This window comes from Hirundo rustica, chromosome 20 (assembly GCF_015227805.2).
Source record: "Hirundo rustica isolate bHirRus1 chromosome 20, bHirRus1.pri.v3, whole genome shotgun sequence".
Taxonomy (NCBI): domain Eukaryota; kingdom Metazoa; phylum Chordata; class Aves; order Passeriformes; family Hirundinidae; genus Hirundo; species Hirundo rustica.
Genome location: NC_053469.1, coordinates 9,070,751 through 9,087,997, shown reverse-complemented (window position 1 = coordinate 9,087,997; position 17,247 = coordinate 9,070,751). Strand labels below are relative to the sequence as shown.

At 51.4% G+C, this 17,247-nt stretch overlaps 1 protein-coding gene across 11 annotated transcripts in view; it reads left to right on the top strand.

Moving 5' to 3' along the window:
- Positions 1-7,758: 7,758 nt before the first annotated feature.
- CACNA1B (calcium voltage-gated channel subunit alpha1 B) overlaps positions 7,759-17,247 on the top strand; it is a 291,532-nt gene continuing 282,043 nt past the window's right edge. For all 11 annotated transcript variants that reach the window (XM_058423110.1, XM_058423105.1, XM_058423109.1 and 8 more), the window contains exons 1-2: positions 7,759-8,103; positions 11,046-11,151. In XM_058423110.1, coding sequence (XP_058279093.1) covers positions 7,844-8,103; positions 11,046-11,151 — 366 coding nt within the window. In that variant the 5' untranslated portion in view covers positions 7,759-7,843. The remainder of the gene's footprint in view (positions 8,104-11,045; positions 11,152-17,247) is intronic.

Sequence of the window (17,247 nt, the reverse complement as noted above, 5' to 3'; positions counted from 1 at the left end):
TCTGTGCAGGGGGGATCAGTGCGAGGGATTAACTCCTCCTGTCCCTCAGCCTCTCCTCCCTGTGCCGTGTGAGCCGACAGAGAGAGTGATAGAGGCTCCGTGCGACCACAAGAGATTAATTAAACGGCAAGCCCTAATTACTGAGGCTAAGGCTGACCGACTTACTGTGTCTGTAAAATAGCTGAATGCTTAATTCAGACGGGGACGTGGACATAACTTTCACCATTAGTTGAACAAACAAGGAGCACCGGAGCTAAACGCCTCGGTTCCTGATGGATGTGGCTGTGTTCAACCAGAGCCGTGTCCCGGGCAGCCTTGGGCCCCCTCCGCATCCTCCTGCCTGCCCACGGATTTGGGGTAAGGGGCAGCTGCTTTCTGAAGCACGAACCTGCCCCGAGCCTGGGGGATTCCCTGCCCGTCAATGTTATTCAGCTTTCAGGCTGCTTCTCAAAAGTCGTTGTCGTTTGCATTTCACTGCAGGTTTGGGAAAAAAAAAAAAAATAAACCGGATGGGGGAGAGATTGAAAGGCGTGAAAGCAAACCCAAACCCCAACTCCCAGTGCAAGGCAATGGAAGTAGGGCAGCCAGCTCCCATTCCTGCCTCTCAGTATCTTCCTTAATAACAATAACAGATTCTAGGAAGTGAGAGTTAATCTGTAGCTGCAGAGCTTTTTATTGCTTTTCTCCCTTTCAGTGTGCATTAACCTTTCAGATGCAGAAGGCTGCGCAGTGGGCATTGCTGGGTTTTTTTATTATTTTAATTCCTATTATCTGTGCTTGCTGCATGGCTCCTGACCCAGTCCCAGACAGAGTGACAGCCATTCCCCCATTAACTGCAGCTCAGTGAGCACTTCATCAGACCTTGAATTGGTGTCTTAGGTGGACTGGAGGTCCCCAGAGGGTTTGAAGCCTCGCTGAGCTGGGCACTCTGCAGAGGAGGAGAGAACATCCCAGGATCATGGAACAGCTGAAACGGGGAAAACACAAGCGAAGGAATCTCGGTGCCGGTTTTGAGATGGGGGAAATGGTGATTTAAAGGCTGGAGGTGTGGCTGCGTGCCCGGGGCTGTTAAAAGTGCTCGTGACAGAGCCTTGGGGTCCCCCAAGTGTCCTTGCTCTGGTTTCAGCATTCACACAGCGACTCTCAGCTCTGTAAGAGCACAAACAGCAACATATTGGCCACACCAACCCCTGCACCTGCAGCGTTTGCCAAAAGGGCAGAAGTTACCACTGCCCTGGCGTTGTTTCTGTGTATGTCACATGTGAGTGAAGGCACCTGCAACCTCATCCAGGGAAAGTTAATTAAATACCCAGTTTTTAAGGCATCTTGCCCACATTTTTGCATGCATGCCCCATGTTGGTTGTGCCGTAATGAACTGAAGACCCCATATGGGAAGGGGATCCTTGTTTCCTGCCATCTGACCATGTGGCACTAAACCCTATTCCCTTTCCCAGTTAAAAAGGCCAAAACCAACTTGAAAATGGGAATATTTGGGAGGGATTCAGAGACGATCCTGGGAACATTTCCCTGTGATGTTTTCCTGCAGAGGTGGCGATGTGTGAGGTGGATACCACCACCCTGGCTTGAGCTGCACCGGCATTTCCAAAGGATTAAGGATGAAGATGAACTCTCTCTGACTGCAGCTGCAGAAATCGGTGCTGTCAGTGCTCCAGGTTGTTCTCTGCTCCATGGTGATGCTTTTTGGGAGCTGAGCTTGCCCAGCCAGCTGTTTTCAGCTGCTCCAGAGCAAAGACTCTTTTCTCAGTAGAAGAAAACACTCTAGAGGTTCTCTGTTCCCCCTCCATGCCCTCGCTCAGGAGTGTGGCATAAGCCAGAGCCTGATCACTGATGTTGCAAACACATTTTGGCCACGTTTGTGCAGCTGTTGGGTGCAGAAACCCGCATGGCAGCTGCAGGGCTCTATTTTCTCCCTTAATTCCATGGCATCAGCCGTCCTCCAGCTGAGGAAGGAGAAGGCTTAAAATGTGGTGCTCTCCCTGTGCGGTCTTCAATCCTCAGGTTCTTCCAAACTTCAGAGAACTTTGGGAGTCTGGGCTCCCCTGCACTTTGTTTTTGGGCATTTCATCCCAAAACGTGGCAGCTGTGAGCATGGAGCCATTTCCCTGGCTGTTCATTTCTCTTCTATGCCTGAATAGTTTCTCTTGCCCATCACTGAGAAAATCTCTCAGCCTTTAATCAATAACAACACTGAAAATAACCCAGGCAGGGCGTGACTCCTGCTGCAGTGGGATTTGACCCCTGATGCACTGGGAGCTATGAGTAGTGTCCAGCAAACTCCTGTGGGGGACAAGCACAGAAGGGTTTTGTCTTCATCTTGCATTAACCTTTGGGCAACTGACTGGTGAAATTCCCAAATTTCTCTGACTTTTTTTGCCCATCTGGCTCCAGAGTGCTCTGTCAGTTCTTAGGATGTTTCTGCCTCTTGGATTTCCAGAGTGAAGCTCATGTAGAGCTGAGCCTGTACACGACTCGAGTTCAGATAAAGTCAGATTTGAAAAGCTGTTTTGACATCGAGATGCTGAGAAGCATCCAGGGAAATGTTCAGAAGAGCCTAAGGAGAGGAGAGACCTGAATCTTAAGGAGGATTAGATGTCTAATCATTTACCACAGACAGATATGCACTGAAAGACAGGCAAAGACTCCCCAAACCTCCCTCTCCTGGTGATCAAGCCCTCAGTTAAACAGAAATCCAAGTAATGGCAGAGAAGGTGTGAAGTTGTCTTTCCCTGCTGGTCGATCTTGGAGACCAATGGGGTAGAAATGATCTTAGAGATGCCATGGAAAATAAAAATATGAAGTCTGATATACTTTAAAGTCCCTTTTATCTCTCATCTTCTCACAGTTCTCTGCCACAGGCTCTGTCTGTGTGCAAACACTTTGCTTCCCCACAGAGCAAACCCTGCTCTGGTGGTGCTGGAGCTCAGAAGGGAACTCTGAGAACCACTGAGGGTTCTTGTCCCCCTTCAGCCCATGGGCAGATTTGGGTCCCTGTGTCCTGTGATTTCCTGGTTATTTCCTGTGAGTTTTCCTGCATGGTGCTGTTCAGGCATTGGTCCTGTGTGTTGAAGTACTTTCTGGGCTGAAAACCTCATTTTTGAGCTACCTGGGACTGAACTCAGCTGTCTCCTGCCACAGCCAGCAGCTGGGTTTGGAGTCGTGATCCACCTACGAAGGAATTCAGCTGAAGAGGAACAGAAGGAGCAGAACATCTCCTGGTCCCCTGGGGTTCTCCCAGGGTGGGGAAGGGGCTGAGCAGGCTCTGCCACCTCCTGCTTTCTCTCCCTGCCCTGCTGCGGGCTCCAAGCACCGTTCCTCCATTCCCCTTTCCTCAAATCCATTTCAGCTGATCCTTTAAACACCGCCCTTGCTCTGTGGTGGCCTGGGGGGGCTGTGGCATTGGGATGTACCCAGCATCCCGGGATGCCCGTGCAGCCCCTCATGCAGAGGGATTGCTGTGCCAGCCCGGGGGCTTTGCCAGCTGTGCCCCCACCCCAAGCCGTGAGCTCAGGGTCTCTCCTGAGCCACGTTTTTGCAGCAGCTGAGGGTGATGGGCCCTGGGGGTTTAGAACACTAAACAATGCCATGATCAGGACTTGCACAGGAGGAGCTGTATCTTCGAAAGGCCTCATTTTCCTTTGTTCACTCTCTTATTCACAATAACAAGTATCAGAGCATCTTCCTTGTGGATTTTACATAAAGACATTCTACATCCTCTGGCAGACCTGAGTGCTGGCTTTAACAATTTCCTCTGCCTGCATGGCAGCGGGATTTTCCTCCAGCACAGCTGGTGCAAAATGGGAGTGAGGAGAGCAGAAATCCCTGGCCAGGAACACCTTGGGAAGCTGCATTTCTTGGCCTGAAGCTCTGGACTGTCCTGTGGGCTGGAAAGAGGTGTGCACTCTGCGTTGTTTGTTTATTTTTAAAGGAAATGTGCTCCTGGGAGCTGCTCTGCTTGGCAATACCCTGGACCCAGAGCCTCAAGATGGCATTGAAAATGCTCCTCTGTTCCTCAGCCTTGTAAATTCCGAGTAAACAACAACCTACCTGCAGTTCCCTGAGCTCACCTGGACAAAAGCTGTGCTGGGGAGCTTTGACCTTCCCTCCGAGCTACTCCAGGTGCAGGGCAGGATCCAGGGAAGTCAGGGCATGGTGTGAGTCTTTCCTCTCTTAAAGGAAGAAATCTTCCTTCCTGCTGCTGTTTTTGCAAATGTCCCCGCTCTGTCCTGCACAAGGGGGGGATCTGTGGTTGTGTCCCTAAATCTCAGCCACTGTCCCTCACGCTGGAAGCCTGTTCTGCTGCCTCTGGAGCACAGCAAGCTGGAAATCCACTTTGTGATTTGCCCAGAAACCCCTCCAGAGATGGACCCAGACTGTCCCAGCAGCTCCCAGGAGCTCCTGCAAACAGACAGAGCCACGGGTTCCTGCCACGATCCCCGTGTCCCAGACACCTGACAGGAACACTGCTGCCGTTCTGGGCCATTTTCTGTGCCCTCACTGTGCCTTGCCAGATGGAAGCGCTGCTCCATTAAGCCCAGTCACCTGCCTAGGGCTTGGGATGGAAGTGAAAGTCCAGGGAAACGCTTGGTTGCCTGGCAAAGCTGCTCGGGGAGGAGGAGGGATCCTTGCTAAGCAGTGCTGGAGAGCTGAGTGATTTACTCACCTCTGTCTCAGGGCTTGCGAGGAGGAGTCATTCATGACCAAGTCGGTTTTTAGACTTTTCCATGGAATGCTCTTTGCCCTCCTGTAATGGGTGATTATGGATGTCTGACCTGTTTCAGTGCTCCAAATTTTTTGCTTTCTCTTAACTCCCCTGCTTTTCTCCTAATCTTAAAAAGCCCAACTAAATCCTGACGCTTCCCCTCTCAAAGCCAAATAATCCTCACAATTGCAATCTCCTTCTCTTCTTTAAGGCTCTCAGTGCTTAAGGTCTGTGTGATCTTCCTTAGGGTATGAAAAAAACAATCCAGAGAAAAAGCCCTGAGCATGCAGATTGAGGAAAGGGCAAAGTGGTTTAACAGAGCATCCTCACGACACGCTCACATCATTTTCTCACCGTCACAAACACTCCCACCACCCTGGCTGCTGATTTACTGCAGTGCTGTGGTGGGGAGTTTGTTCTGGGAGAGGCAGAGTGGTTTGGTGGCTGTAGGAAGAGAGAAGGGGACGTGGAGGTCAGGATTTTCCCTGATTCTCAATAAGACCTGATGCAAAGACTTGGTGTTTTTGTTGTTGTTGTTGTGTTTTTTTTTTTTTTTTTTTTTTTTTTTTTTTTTTTTTTTTTTTTTTTTTTTCCTTTTCAGAGCTATTGTGTCATCCATCCCCCCGATTCTGTGAGCACAGGAGGATGAAGATTTGTGGAAACCAATGTATTTTTTTCTCCATAGGCTGACTTCCATCTGAAGATGTGAGGGATTATTGAAAATGGCATTTCCTCTTCTAGTGGTCACTGAGAAAAAGCCAGGTTTTTCCGCTGAAAAAGGACGTAGGGGGTGTAGTGGCCAGAAGCACAGAAGTGAAGAATTAAACCACTAAGTAAATTTAATAAAAATGAAACGAGTAAATAAGTCAGCTGAGGGAAACTTGACTTTCAGGTGGAAGATAAATCCATCACAGAATACAATGCAGTGAGGGTAAAATTTTTTTTTTTAGGGAAAATTTGTAAGAAATAAGAGCTCCCTGCCCCCTCCTTCTCCATCCACAAAATAAGAGAACTTTCCTATTTGTGTGGATCAGCTCAGCAGTGCTCAGGGGTGAGGACTCCTAGGAGGAAACACTGGTTCGAGTCTCTGCCCAGGCTCTGTCGGAGTGGAACGGGGATGCAGAACCACTCCAGTACCTGTCTCCGGGCAAAGTTTTTCCCAAAGACTCCAGTACTCAGCTTAATCTGCGAATTACCCAAACCTGGGACGGGAAAAGGCCTTTTATTGCATTGCCAGGGAGTGCAGGAGAAGGCAAGCTCCAGGCTGGAGCTGCTTCTCTCTGCCGCGGTCCGCGGGGCTTGCAGACCCCTGTCCGTGCCGGGGCCCGGCGGTTCCTGCTGCGTGCGGCCCCGGAGGCAGCAGGATGTGATTCACCTTCTTCCCTCGCTGTTTTCCGTGCCTCAGAGCCGCTCCCGGCTCCCCTCGGCTGCCAGTGCCGCCTCCGGGAGCGGCTCTTGGCTGTGCTGCAGCGTGCGAGAGCCCTTCAGACACCGAGCCCCGGCTCAAGGAGCCGGTTCCTTCCGGAGAGTCACCCCTTGCGTCTCGCCAGACCTTATTCGTGTCACTTGTGGCTGCTGCCAGCCCTCTGACTGGCTCCCGGAGCCAGCAGATGTTCTTGCTCCAGGCTTGCCTGGTCGGTGGGTTGGTTTTGCACCGAGCTTGGATGACTAAGGCAAAAACCACATTAGCGGCGGAGTCCAGGCTTTCCTTGCCGTGGAGGAAATGAAAATGTCCCCCGGTTGACAGCCCTGACTTCTCCGGAGGGTCCCTTCTCAAAGTTAATAGTTTCTACCCCAAATTTAGCCTAAAATGCAAAAGCGTTTCCTCGCCAGCTACTGCAGTGACTGTTGCCGCGCGGCGCTCCAGGAACAAGGAGGAGTTATCACCCTGACTTGTGCTGGAGAGAAGCAACAGAGGGTGTTGGAATAAACAGGATTAAAGGATTTCATCCATAAATACAGGATTAAAGGTATCCAGCGCTCTGCAGGAGTCATTCAAACCAAGGAGAAACAAAGTAAGTTGTGCAGAAGGGCGCAGCTCTGCTCGCACACCCCGCACCGCCCCAGCCCCGAGAGCGCTGCGGGGACTGCATCCCCCGCCCCGCATCGCCCCGGGCCCGGCCCCGAGCCCCCGGGGGCCGCCGGCTGAGCACCCCCGAGCCCCGCACCCCATTTCACACCGTGACACCCCCACCCACCCTCGGCTCCCGCGGGGTCCTGAGGGCACAGGCGGGGCGACGGGAGCTGCGCTGCCCGGGGCTGGAAGAGGAAGCAGCCGGCTCGGGGCACCCGTGGGTGCAGCAGCTGGGCCGTGCACGTCTGGGCAGCGCACATCTGGGCAGTGCACATCTGGGCAGCGGCGCGCAGGCGCGGGGGCTGCCCCGCCTGTGCCCCCCACGCGTCCAAGCGGCGGCAGCCCCGGCCGGGGCTCTGCGCGCCCGCGGAGCGCTGCGCACGGGCGGGGGGGATCCAGCCCTCCTTCCCCCGGGGAGTGGCCGCGGCTCCGCCGTATTTACCGGGGTGGGCGGCGGCGGCCGGGCCGGGCCGGCTCCATCCTCCCTCCTCCCTCCTCCCTCCCCACCCGCCCCCCGGTGCCGGTGACTGGAGCGGGCGGAGCCGCGGCGGCCCATTGGCTCCGGGCATCACATGCGGCGGGGCCGGGCCGTGCCGGAGCCGTGCCGGGCTGGGCTGGGCACGGCGGAGCGCTCCCGCGGCGGGCACGGCAGCAGCGCGGCCCCTTCCCAGCCCAGCGCCCCGTCGCCGAAGGGACCGCGGCCACCGCGGCCACCCCCCGCCGCCCCGGCCATGAGGTCGGGCCGGAGAGACGCCACCTGTGCGGGGAGGTGAGCGGAGCCCCGGCGCCTTCCTCCGACCCCCGGGCAGCCACAGCGGCGGGGGAGAGCAGGGGGTGGAGGAAGGAAAAGGGATTTCTTTTTTTTTTTTTTTTTTTTTTTTTTTTTTTTTTTTTTGGTTTTATTATATATCGATCTATTTTTTGCCGCGATCGATCCTGATCCCGCAACTGAAGCCCCCGGAGGGAGAAGTGCTGCGCGCTGTGATGCGTCTTCCTCTCGCCTCGGCTGCCAGTTTGGATTGTAGCGCCCGGCTCCGTGCACTGCGAGGATGGCTCGGTTCGGGGATGATCTGCCGACCCGCTATGGAGGTGGAGGGCCGGCCGGGGCTGGAAGAGGGAGCAGCCGGCAAGGTGGCCCTCAAGCCGGCCAAAGGATGTATAAACAGTCGATGGCTCAGAGAGCCAGGACTATGGCTCTCTACAACCCCATCCCCGTCAAACAGAACTGCTTCACAGTCAACAGATCCCTCTTCATCTTCAGTGAAGATAACGTTATACGGAAATACGCCAAGCGAATAACAGAGTGGCCATATCCTTTCAGGGAGGCTGTGTGGGCACGGGGAGAGCGTGGGGAGGGGGAGAGGGAGGCTGAGGGGCAGAGACCCCTCCAGGCAGCACAGGGCGAGTGTCTGGTGCTGATGCAGGTGGTGTGATCGGGCTGGGCGATGGGTGTGTGTGTCGGGGAGCCGTGTGCCCGACATGATGCACGGCCGTGGCAGTGGGAATGTGGGAATCGGGGAATGTGGGAATGTGGGGATTGGGGAATCGGGGAATTGCTTCCGTGGAAGCATCGAGGGTGCTTTTGGCGTGCTTGATGCCAGGGGTGTGTGTAAGCCATGTCAGCGTGTCTTTAGGGGTGAGATGTACAGGTGCATGGTTTGACATTTCCTACAATTTAAGTCAGGTTCGGTGAGATTCGTGCTCATGAATCCTGATTTTTATTTCCATCTTGGAGCCTTTCAAATCCTCTGTCTTCCTGTGAACAGAAAAAGGAATGTGGGATAAAAATGGTGACACCTTAGCATTGAAGCTGCATTGATAGTAGGGGACATTGAGACCCGAGGTAAATCTCAGGAATGCAATCATTGCAGCTCGGTTTTAGCACATCCCCTCTGGAATCCATTCGAATCAACACGAATCACGGCACTTCCATTAGGTGCATAGCCTGCGATTAGGCTGCATGAAAAAAAAAAAATTAAAATTAGCAAAACCTTGTGGCAGAAGTAGGCAGTAAGTGGGGAGAGGGATCATCTGCTGTATTGTGAAAGGGGCAGATGCTTTCTGTCTGAGACCCAGCTCCCAGGCCAAGTGAGCTGCGGTGAGAAGGGGGCTTTGCTCAGAAGGATGGTTGTAAGCCATGAGCAGAGGGGAGCAGATTTTGTGCGTCTGTGTGTGTACAGGAGTGCTTTACACTGGGGGTCTCAGGGGAGCCGGTTGTTTTCTTTTAATTTCATATCACACCCCTATTAATCCTCAGCTAACAGCAGCTCCTCCCAGCCTCCTAGCAACACTTTCAGTTGCCACAGAGGCCAGCTCCTGCTTAGACTTCCCCAGTTTTCACTTCCTGAGGGGCTGACAGGAAAAATACACCCGTGGAGCCAATGCACTTCCCTTCTTTCTGAACAATCACAAACACGTATTGATCTTTCTGTCCATATGATACAGTCCCAGCGATTGCTGCATTTCCTCATCCATTTCTCCTTTCCCGCATTTAAGTCCGGATAAACAAGCCCCAAACCCCCGGTGACAGGCAGAGCATTGCCTTGACTGCGCGGATAGACTCAGTCTTTTCCTCTCCTGCCTTTTTGGGCGGTTCGGCTGCATCTTTCCGGGGGATGTGGGGAGGGGACCCCCGGCGCTGCGGAGCCGCCGGGACCGGCGGAGCCACCGGCCCTTCCCCGCTCCGGAGCGGCGGGGCCGGCGGGCGGGGCCGGGCGCTATCCGCGGTGCTGGGTTGAGCTGACCACAGTGCTAAAACCCGGCTGACCGCGGTGCTGAGATGAGCTGACCGTGGTGCTGCGATGAGCTGACCACGGTTCTGTATTCGGGCTGACTACGGTTCTGAGCCGAGCTGACCACGGTTCTGTATCTGTATTGACCGTAGTGCTTGAGCTGAGCTGATGGTGGTGCTGAGCTGAGCACAGTGCACAGGGATCAGCTTATCACGGTGTTGAGCTGAGCTGACCAAGGTTTTAAGCCAGGCTGACCATGGTGCTGAGCTGAGCCGACCATGGTGTCGAGCTACGCTGACCATGGTTCTGAAGCCAGGCCGACCACAGTGGTGAGTTGCGCTGACCACGGGGCTGAGCTGAGCTCATTGTGGTGCCAAGCTGGGCTGATGGTGGTGCTGAGCCAAGCTGACCACGGTGCTGAGCTGAGCTCCCCGTGATGCTGAACCAGTCTCTCCATGGTGCCAAACCGAGCTCTTCGTGGAGCTGAGCTGAGCCCTCCAGGGTTTTGTGTCTGTGATGCGGCTCGGCACTGGCCCTGGTGCTGAGCTGAGCTCTCCGTGGTGCTCACAGGAGCTCCCCGTGGTGTTGAGATGAGCTCTCTGTGGTGCTGGGTCCATCTCTCCATGGTGTTGGGTCCATCTTTCCATGGGGTTAACTCCTCTCCTCATGGTGCTGAGCCCATCTCTCTGCAGTGCTGGGTCCATCTCCCCGTGGTGCTGATCCCATCTCCCCGTGGTTCTGAGCCCATCTCCCCGTGGTGCTGATCCCATCTCCCCGTGGTGCCAGCTCCATCTCCCCGTGGTGCCAGCTCCATCTCCCCGCGGTGCTGAGCAGAGCCATCACCCGCCCTCGGTCCCCGCTGCTGCCTGTGGCACGGTTCCAACCTGGGAGAGCCGGGTCTCAGCATAGCTCAGGGTGGGAGATGGTGGCAAAAAGCAAGGGGGGGACCTGGTGCTGGATTTGTATTCTTTTCCCTTCCCACTTCCCTCCTACATCCCAAAAGGGTGCTGAGGGTTCTATTCTCACTGCTGGCAGGCATTGCAACCAAGCAGTAATTCATATTTTAGACCTGTGTAGATACTCTAAATCAAACTTTTCGTGCCCATCACTTATTGGCGTCATGCGCTGAAGTTAAATGATTCGGAAGAAAAATTCAGCAGATGGTGTTCAGCTGTGTAATCTATTTGGAGGCAGCTTAGTTTATCAATCTCATTGGAAATCAGTAAGTATTAATATTTTTTTATTTCCTTTGGACCTTTCGCTTTCTTGCTCCCAAATTCCTTGAGCAGCTCAGATTCTGTGTGAGTCTCTAACTCTCTCAAAGAAGAGAGGAGCCAATTGCCTATTTTTCTTCCAAACACACCCCAGAAAGAACCAAGGAAGTCAAGGCAACCAAATGTCTTTAAAAAATATGAGAAATCTCAGAATATCAAATTAATGCAACTCTCTGGGAAGAAACAGGATTTGGATGGGGTTCTCCTTGTATTGTCCAGTGTCTTCTTTAACTTCTGGTCCTCACTCCATTTGAATACATGATTTTAGCTACAATCATAGCCAATTGTATTGTGCTGGCTCTGGAACAACATTTGCCGGAAGGAGACAAGACACCGATGTCAGAAAGATTGGTGAGTTGCATTCATTCTTTTTGTTTGTTTGTTTTTTGTTCCCGGCTTAATACAGAAAACAGTCGGCCACTGGGTGTTGAGAGTGTTTGGATCTATTTTGAAGATCCACACGTAAACAGACAGGCATTTATCCGACAATCAGAAAAAAATCCGTCACAGCGAGGATAACTGTCCCCTCCCGATCCCATCTGCACAAGAATGCTTCATCACTCCGGCCAGCCCTGCCCAGCCGCGGGAGAGAGCTGGACCTTGTTATGATCAGAAGGGCTTCAAACCCAGGTTGTCTCAAAACCAGGATGGGAAGGGGCTGATGAATGCTTAGAATTATCTTTGGAATCAAATGAACTTCTGTGTAATTTTCATTTTCCCAGGGAGTGGTAGAACAGAGTAACCTTTTAGGATTTGTGTGTCTCTTCCTGCCACAGCACAGATCCTTCAAAGCAAACTTTGGGTTCAGATGATTACACTTCCTTTCCAAAATAAAAAGCAACCAGCTTACAGAAAAAAATAATTTACCCACAGGCTTTATGGTAATGAGCGCAATTACCTTGTTTCAAAAGAAAGCAGAAGAATAGCTTCAAAATAATTCTGCCATTTATCATCACTGTAGGGAAACTGTGTAATTCTTGGTTCGATTGATTTTTCTTCTACTTTTAATGATCTGGAATGTCTTGCGTGCCTAAATGCATTAAGCCTGGTGCATGTTCAAAGGATGGATAAATATGGATCCATATGTGTTTTCCATGTAGATGCTATATTATGCAAACAAAGATAACATTAGGCTTGCTGCCAGAAACGAGAGCCTCTGAATGGTGGTTGCTGCAGTTCCAAAGGATGGCCCACACCAGTGGGCAACTCTCAGAATCTCATTCTCCAGAAGCAGGGAAAAGTGTGTTAGTGAGAAATCTGGAGAGTCAGGGTCAGAATTTAATGCTGGTTTGGAAATGGATCCACTCCTGCTGGCTGCCCTCCTGCATTTTCTCTCTGTTGGAATTATTTTTAATTAAGAAGGTAGGAGGATAACATGAATCAATGACTGTATGTAGATTTTTCTGCCATTAAACCTGTCTTTGTGTGCTTTGGGGTTTGTTGGCACGGCCAGCACGGGGATGTGAGCAAAGCACAGGTTTAGAGCCAGGACAGAGCTGGGAAAGTGCCTTCCATGGTTATAAACCAGCAGCTCATGGATCAGTGAGGGAAAAAAAAAAACAGTTTTGGGGATGTTATGGCCTGGCAATCCTTTGGTTCATGTTGGTTTTATGTTTCTCTGTATCTCTCGATTTATAAGGGCATCCTAGAGGCATTTTATTGTCCTTTCTGCCAGTGTATTAATTCCATTTTTCAGTGTACACACCTTTAGATCCTGCCCTAAATCATTCCAAAGAGGGGCGCTGGCATTGCCACTGAACAGTACGAGAGAGCCGTGTGAGTTAAATGCACAATCTCTGCCCTGTTGGCTCTGCCTTGCAGTGGAAGGTAAAATTAACCCCTGATTTTTGTCCCAAGCACCGTTATTTTTAATCCAGATATCCTGAAGTGATTTTAACTACAGCACATTGCTAACACTGAAGTATAAAGTGATTTTTCATAGAGCAGCACTGAGAATCTTTACAACTCATGAAATACTTTTTATTTTCAACATAAGCTGGAAAGAATAAGCATTGTGAGTAAGAAAAATTGTCTTCTAGTTTTCCAAGTGAAACCTCTTTAGAATTCTCCCGTTTCTTCTATAAACTGGAAGTTGTTTCGTTGAAAATGTTACAAATCCCTGTTATACCACAGTGGGGAAATATTCCCATACATTTCCCATACATTTGCAGGTTTGTTCAACCAAATTCTAAGTCCATGCAGAACAGCAGGTGCTTTATTGCTGTCTTTAGCAGGAATGGAATTGGTCTTTTTTTGGCTAATGGTTAATGGGTATGGCTTTTTATCTCCTGGACTCATTAAAATCTCCAAACTGGAGATCATCAGTGGAGAGTAAATCAGATATTAAGGCTATGAGGTGCACATCACAAGCCTTTTGTGACTGGGAGATGTCGGCAGAGTTGTTGAAGGAAATCTGAAGGTGCCCAGATAATTTGTTCCACAGATAAAAAGGAAAAAAATTAAGATTGTTTGTTTGTTAAAGCTAAGAGGAAGTGGCCCATGCAAATATTTTAATTATTTTTGTCTTTTAATCAGAATTTTCCTCTATTTATCTCCCCAAGACCCAGGATATGATCCTGCAGTGCCATCTCACCGGGCTGTTTTCTGTGCTCCTGTTATTGTAAACAGGGCAAACTGAGCACATGTCTCAGTACACACAATATTCCAAGATTTTGAGTGTCTGAGTTAGGAGAATTCTCTTCCTGCCCATTTTCTGTATGCACAGAAAAGCATTACTTGACTCTGGGTTGGAAATTCTGGTCAACATCAGGGCTCTGAGAAAGCACCCGTCTGGTGATCAGAGCATTTAGTGGTGAACTGGAGGACTGGCTCAGGTCCTCGATCATCAAACAAGAGGAATGAACTCATTCTCCCACCAGCAGCACACTGACCCACCCCAAGGCTCTTTCCTGCTCTGAGCTGGAAGTCTCAGGGCCCTGGATGCTGGGAATGTTTCCCTCACGTCAGGAATTGCCCCTGTCCATCTCCACCCTGTGCCGTAGCCAGTGGGCTGTGGAGTCAGCCTCCCTCTATCCCAATAAATTTTGCATTGTTTGTACACACTGGAGCGGTGCCAGCTGCAGAGATGCCGAGGGAGATGTTCTGAGCAGCCCACAGCCTGGTGGGGAGAGCTCCAAATGTGGGAACGGGAACTTCCCATCCCAGCCCCAAATGGCCTTTGTGGGTACTTTGCTCATGAGGCTCTGTCCACACCGAGACCTCCTTCTCTCCCTGTCTCCTTCCTAATTGCTCAGTTTTCCATGAGGAGTTTCAGGAGGCCTCTCCCAGAAGGACAGTGATGATCTCAGAACTTGCAGAGCAGGAAATCTCTTTTCTCAGCCCCTGTTGAACAGCACCAGAGGCGCTGTGGGATGCTCGCTGCAGGCTCGGGGTGTTTGGCTCCCCTGGGTGTTATGGATGTGAGGACAGAACATAACTTTTCCCAGATTTTCAGTGTGACAGCTCTGGCAATTTACTAATGGATTGAATGCTTTCTCCCATCCACAGGCACTTAGAGCAGTAATATGTGAGCTGCTCATATTAACCTTTGCATGAACAAAGCCTTTCACACCCAAACCTCTCCAGGCTGTCACACCCGAAGGCCAAGGAAAGATGCTAGGACGTGAAGTAGGAATGGTAATGACTTTCCAGACTCAGAAGTTGTTTCTGATCAGAAACATATTGATTAAATGTGTGTTTGGCCCAGTCTCAAGCTCTGCTGTGTCCACAGCGAACAACTTGCTGGCACAGCTCTGGCTGCTGCCCAGATTCTCCGCCCTCCTTCCAAGTACGCACGCGGATCCTCATTATCACCTGCTCTGTCCCTCTGGAACCCGAGCAGGGGCACAGCCTTTGTTCTGGAGGGGCTTCAGGGTGTCCTAGCAGGACTCTGAGCTGAGGCAGGGCCATTTCTGTGCTGCACAGGGCATTCACCCACATCTTTCCCTCCTTCCTGACACACAGTCAGGCAAATCCTTTGTTTTTCAGCTGCAGGACCTCTTCTCAGTGGGGCACAAATTTTATTTTTCATCTTGTTGTTACTGCCCTGATTCTCAGGCTGAATCAGTGTAAATTTAGGCAGGCTTTAGAAAAGACCCTCTTTCTCTCGCCTCTTATTTCCCCAGCTACTCCCTGCCAGCCCTACAGATGAGAGTTTTTCTTTGTGATAAATACCCAAATCCATCCGTGAGCCTTCCTGCTTCCCTAGAAGCTGACAAAAACTCCTTTGACCCACTTCCTAAGAGCTCTGTGTAGCCCTAGCTTTGGGAAGAGCGCATCCCATCAAACCCTGGAGTACCTGGAGCCTGGCTCTTTAAAGCTGGGAGCTGTAATCATCAGGCACCTGACCTAGATTGAGCAGAGACTGGAGTAGATACCAGGCTTCAAGGAAGTGAGGGAGTAATGTGGAGGAGTGGATGTGGGTAAAGGTAGCTTTTTTTGTGTGTGTTAGAAGAGCTATTTTTAGAGGCATGCGAGTAGTTGTGGGATGGCAATTTGGGATGGGCTGGGAGGCCTCTGTGTGCAGACATTATCTGGCGCTGTTGAACCAGGAGCTCTTGGGGGGGTTGAAGAGCAGGGGGATTGGGCTGTCAGAGGGCTCCTGTGTCCATGAGGAACGGCAGAGGAGTTGTAAGGAAGTTCTCCTGGAATCCCAGAGGATGATTTCTGACCCCTTCTCCCTTATTCCCTCTTTCCTGTACGGGCTTGGAGCCCTGGGATTACTCCAGCTCTCGCTGTGGAGCAGCTGCTGGAAGAAGATGTGTATTGTAGGATTTCTTTTGAAGGTCATAAAAGGACTGACAGCTTTTGTTCCTGATTCTCTGTGGGTAAACAGCTCTGAGATTGGCAGCTGGAGGTCTGGCAATGGTGGCTCCTGTGTCCTGAGCAGCGTCAGTGAGGGACAGAGGGCTTGGAGGCACTGCTGCTTGTGCAAACCCCTCTTTGGCTGGAGGGGAAGCTGGTTTTGGGAGTGGGTTTCCATTTTCTCCTCTCCATTTCAGCCAGAGGCCCAGTGTGAACTTAACAGGCCCCTGCTCTGCTTTGCTCCCTGGCCAGGCAGTGCCTGCGAGTGTCCCTGCAGGTGACTGTCACCTCACCACAGGGGAGATGGAGCTGCTGGGGCTGTGAGGTCGGAAAGCTGGAGGGGAGTAGAGGTAACACGGGGTGAAAGATGAAATATGTGGAAGAGCTGTCGCCACTGAGGTGCGTAGGGATATGGGGAACAAAACTCAAATTCAGCTGCTGACGGAAAAGCCTCTCCAGGGGTTGTGTTTTCCAGCAGCTTGGAGGCATCCTGAGTGATTGGAGCTCTCAGATGGACTTGCTGAGCTGGGTCGTGTTCAGCCAAGCCTCCCTGGGAGGGCTGTGCTGTCATGTTACACATCCCTGGGTGGGACAGGCTGGAAGGGACCTGTGGGGCCATCTGGGGCCATCCAAGGATTGATGGTTCTGGAATATTCCCAGTCAGGGAGACTCCACAGCCTGCCTGGTCTCTGCCCAGGGCTGGGCACTGCCCAGGGCAGTTCTGACTCCTTTGCAGGAGGAACTCCTGGGATCAGTCCTTGTTTGTTCCTCTGGTGCCACTGCTGGGCCTGGAGCAGAGCCTGGCCCTGCTCTGCTCTCCCTGCACACAGGGACAGACAGACAGACAGACAGGGACACACAGGGACACACAGAGAGACAGGGACAGACAGAGACAGACACGGACACCCAGGGACAGACAGGGACACCCAGGGTTGAGGGCCCCTCTAAGCATCACCTCTCGAGGCTGAACAAACCCAACTTTTATGGGTGAAAACCTTAATTTCTGGAGCAAGTTCTGTCCCAAAATGTGGGTCTGCACTGGAGCTGGGCAGGAGTTGCCATGCTTGTGTCAAACCTGCTTCCTCCATGGTTCTGGGGCTGCAAGCCTCGACATTCCTGCTTTTTCCATCATAGAACAATCTGTCATTGGAAGAATTGCAAAACATAAACAACTATGCCTCAAACAGCAGCTCAGGTCTTTGTTCTGGTGGCCGGAAATGCCACTGGAAAAGAGATTTCTAATCTCTCAGTGTGGAAATTTGCTTCTCTTTTTGGGTAGGGCCACTTTATTTCCATTGAATTCAACTGAAAACCAGGATCCAAGACACATTTGGAAATTGGTTACTGGTGCCAAAACTGAGGATGAAGTTCTTGAAATTGATGCCCATTGCTTTTACCTCTTGCTTTGTTCCCATTTCTTGCCCAAATCTTCCTTCCAAATGTGAATGCTTCCATTTGGCTCTGAATTTGTGTTGACACTCCTGTCAATAAAGTCTGATCCTGAGAGATCTGGTGCAGAGGTGGAATAAAAGGTTTAGTAAAACTGTGGAGACTGAGCTTGATTTTCTCTGTAGTGAGCAAGGACACGAATCTGCGATCCCAAGGGATGTGTTAGTCTGCACCACGGACCTGAGACACGAATCT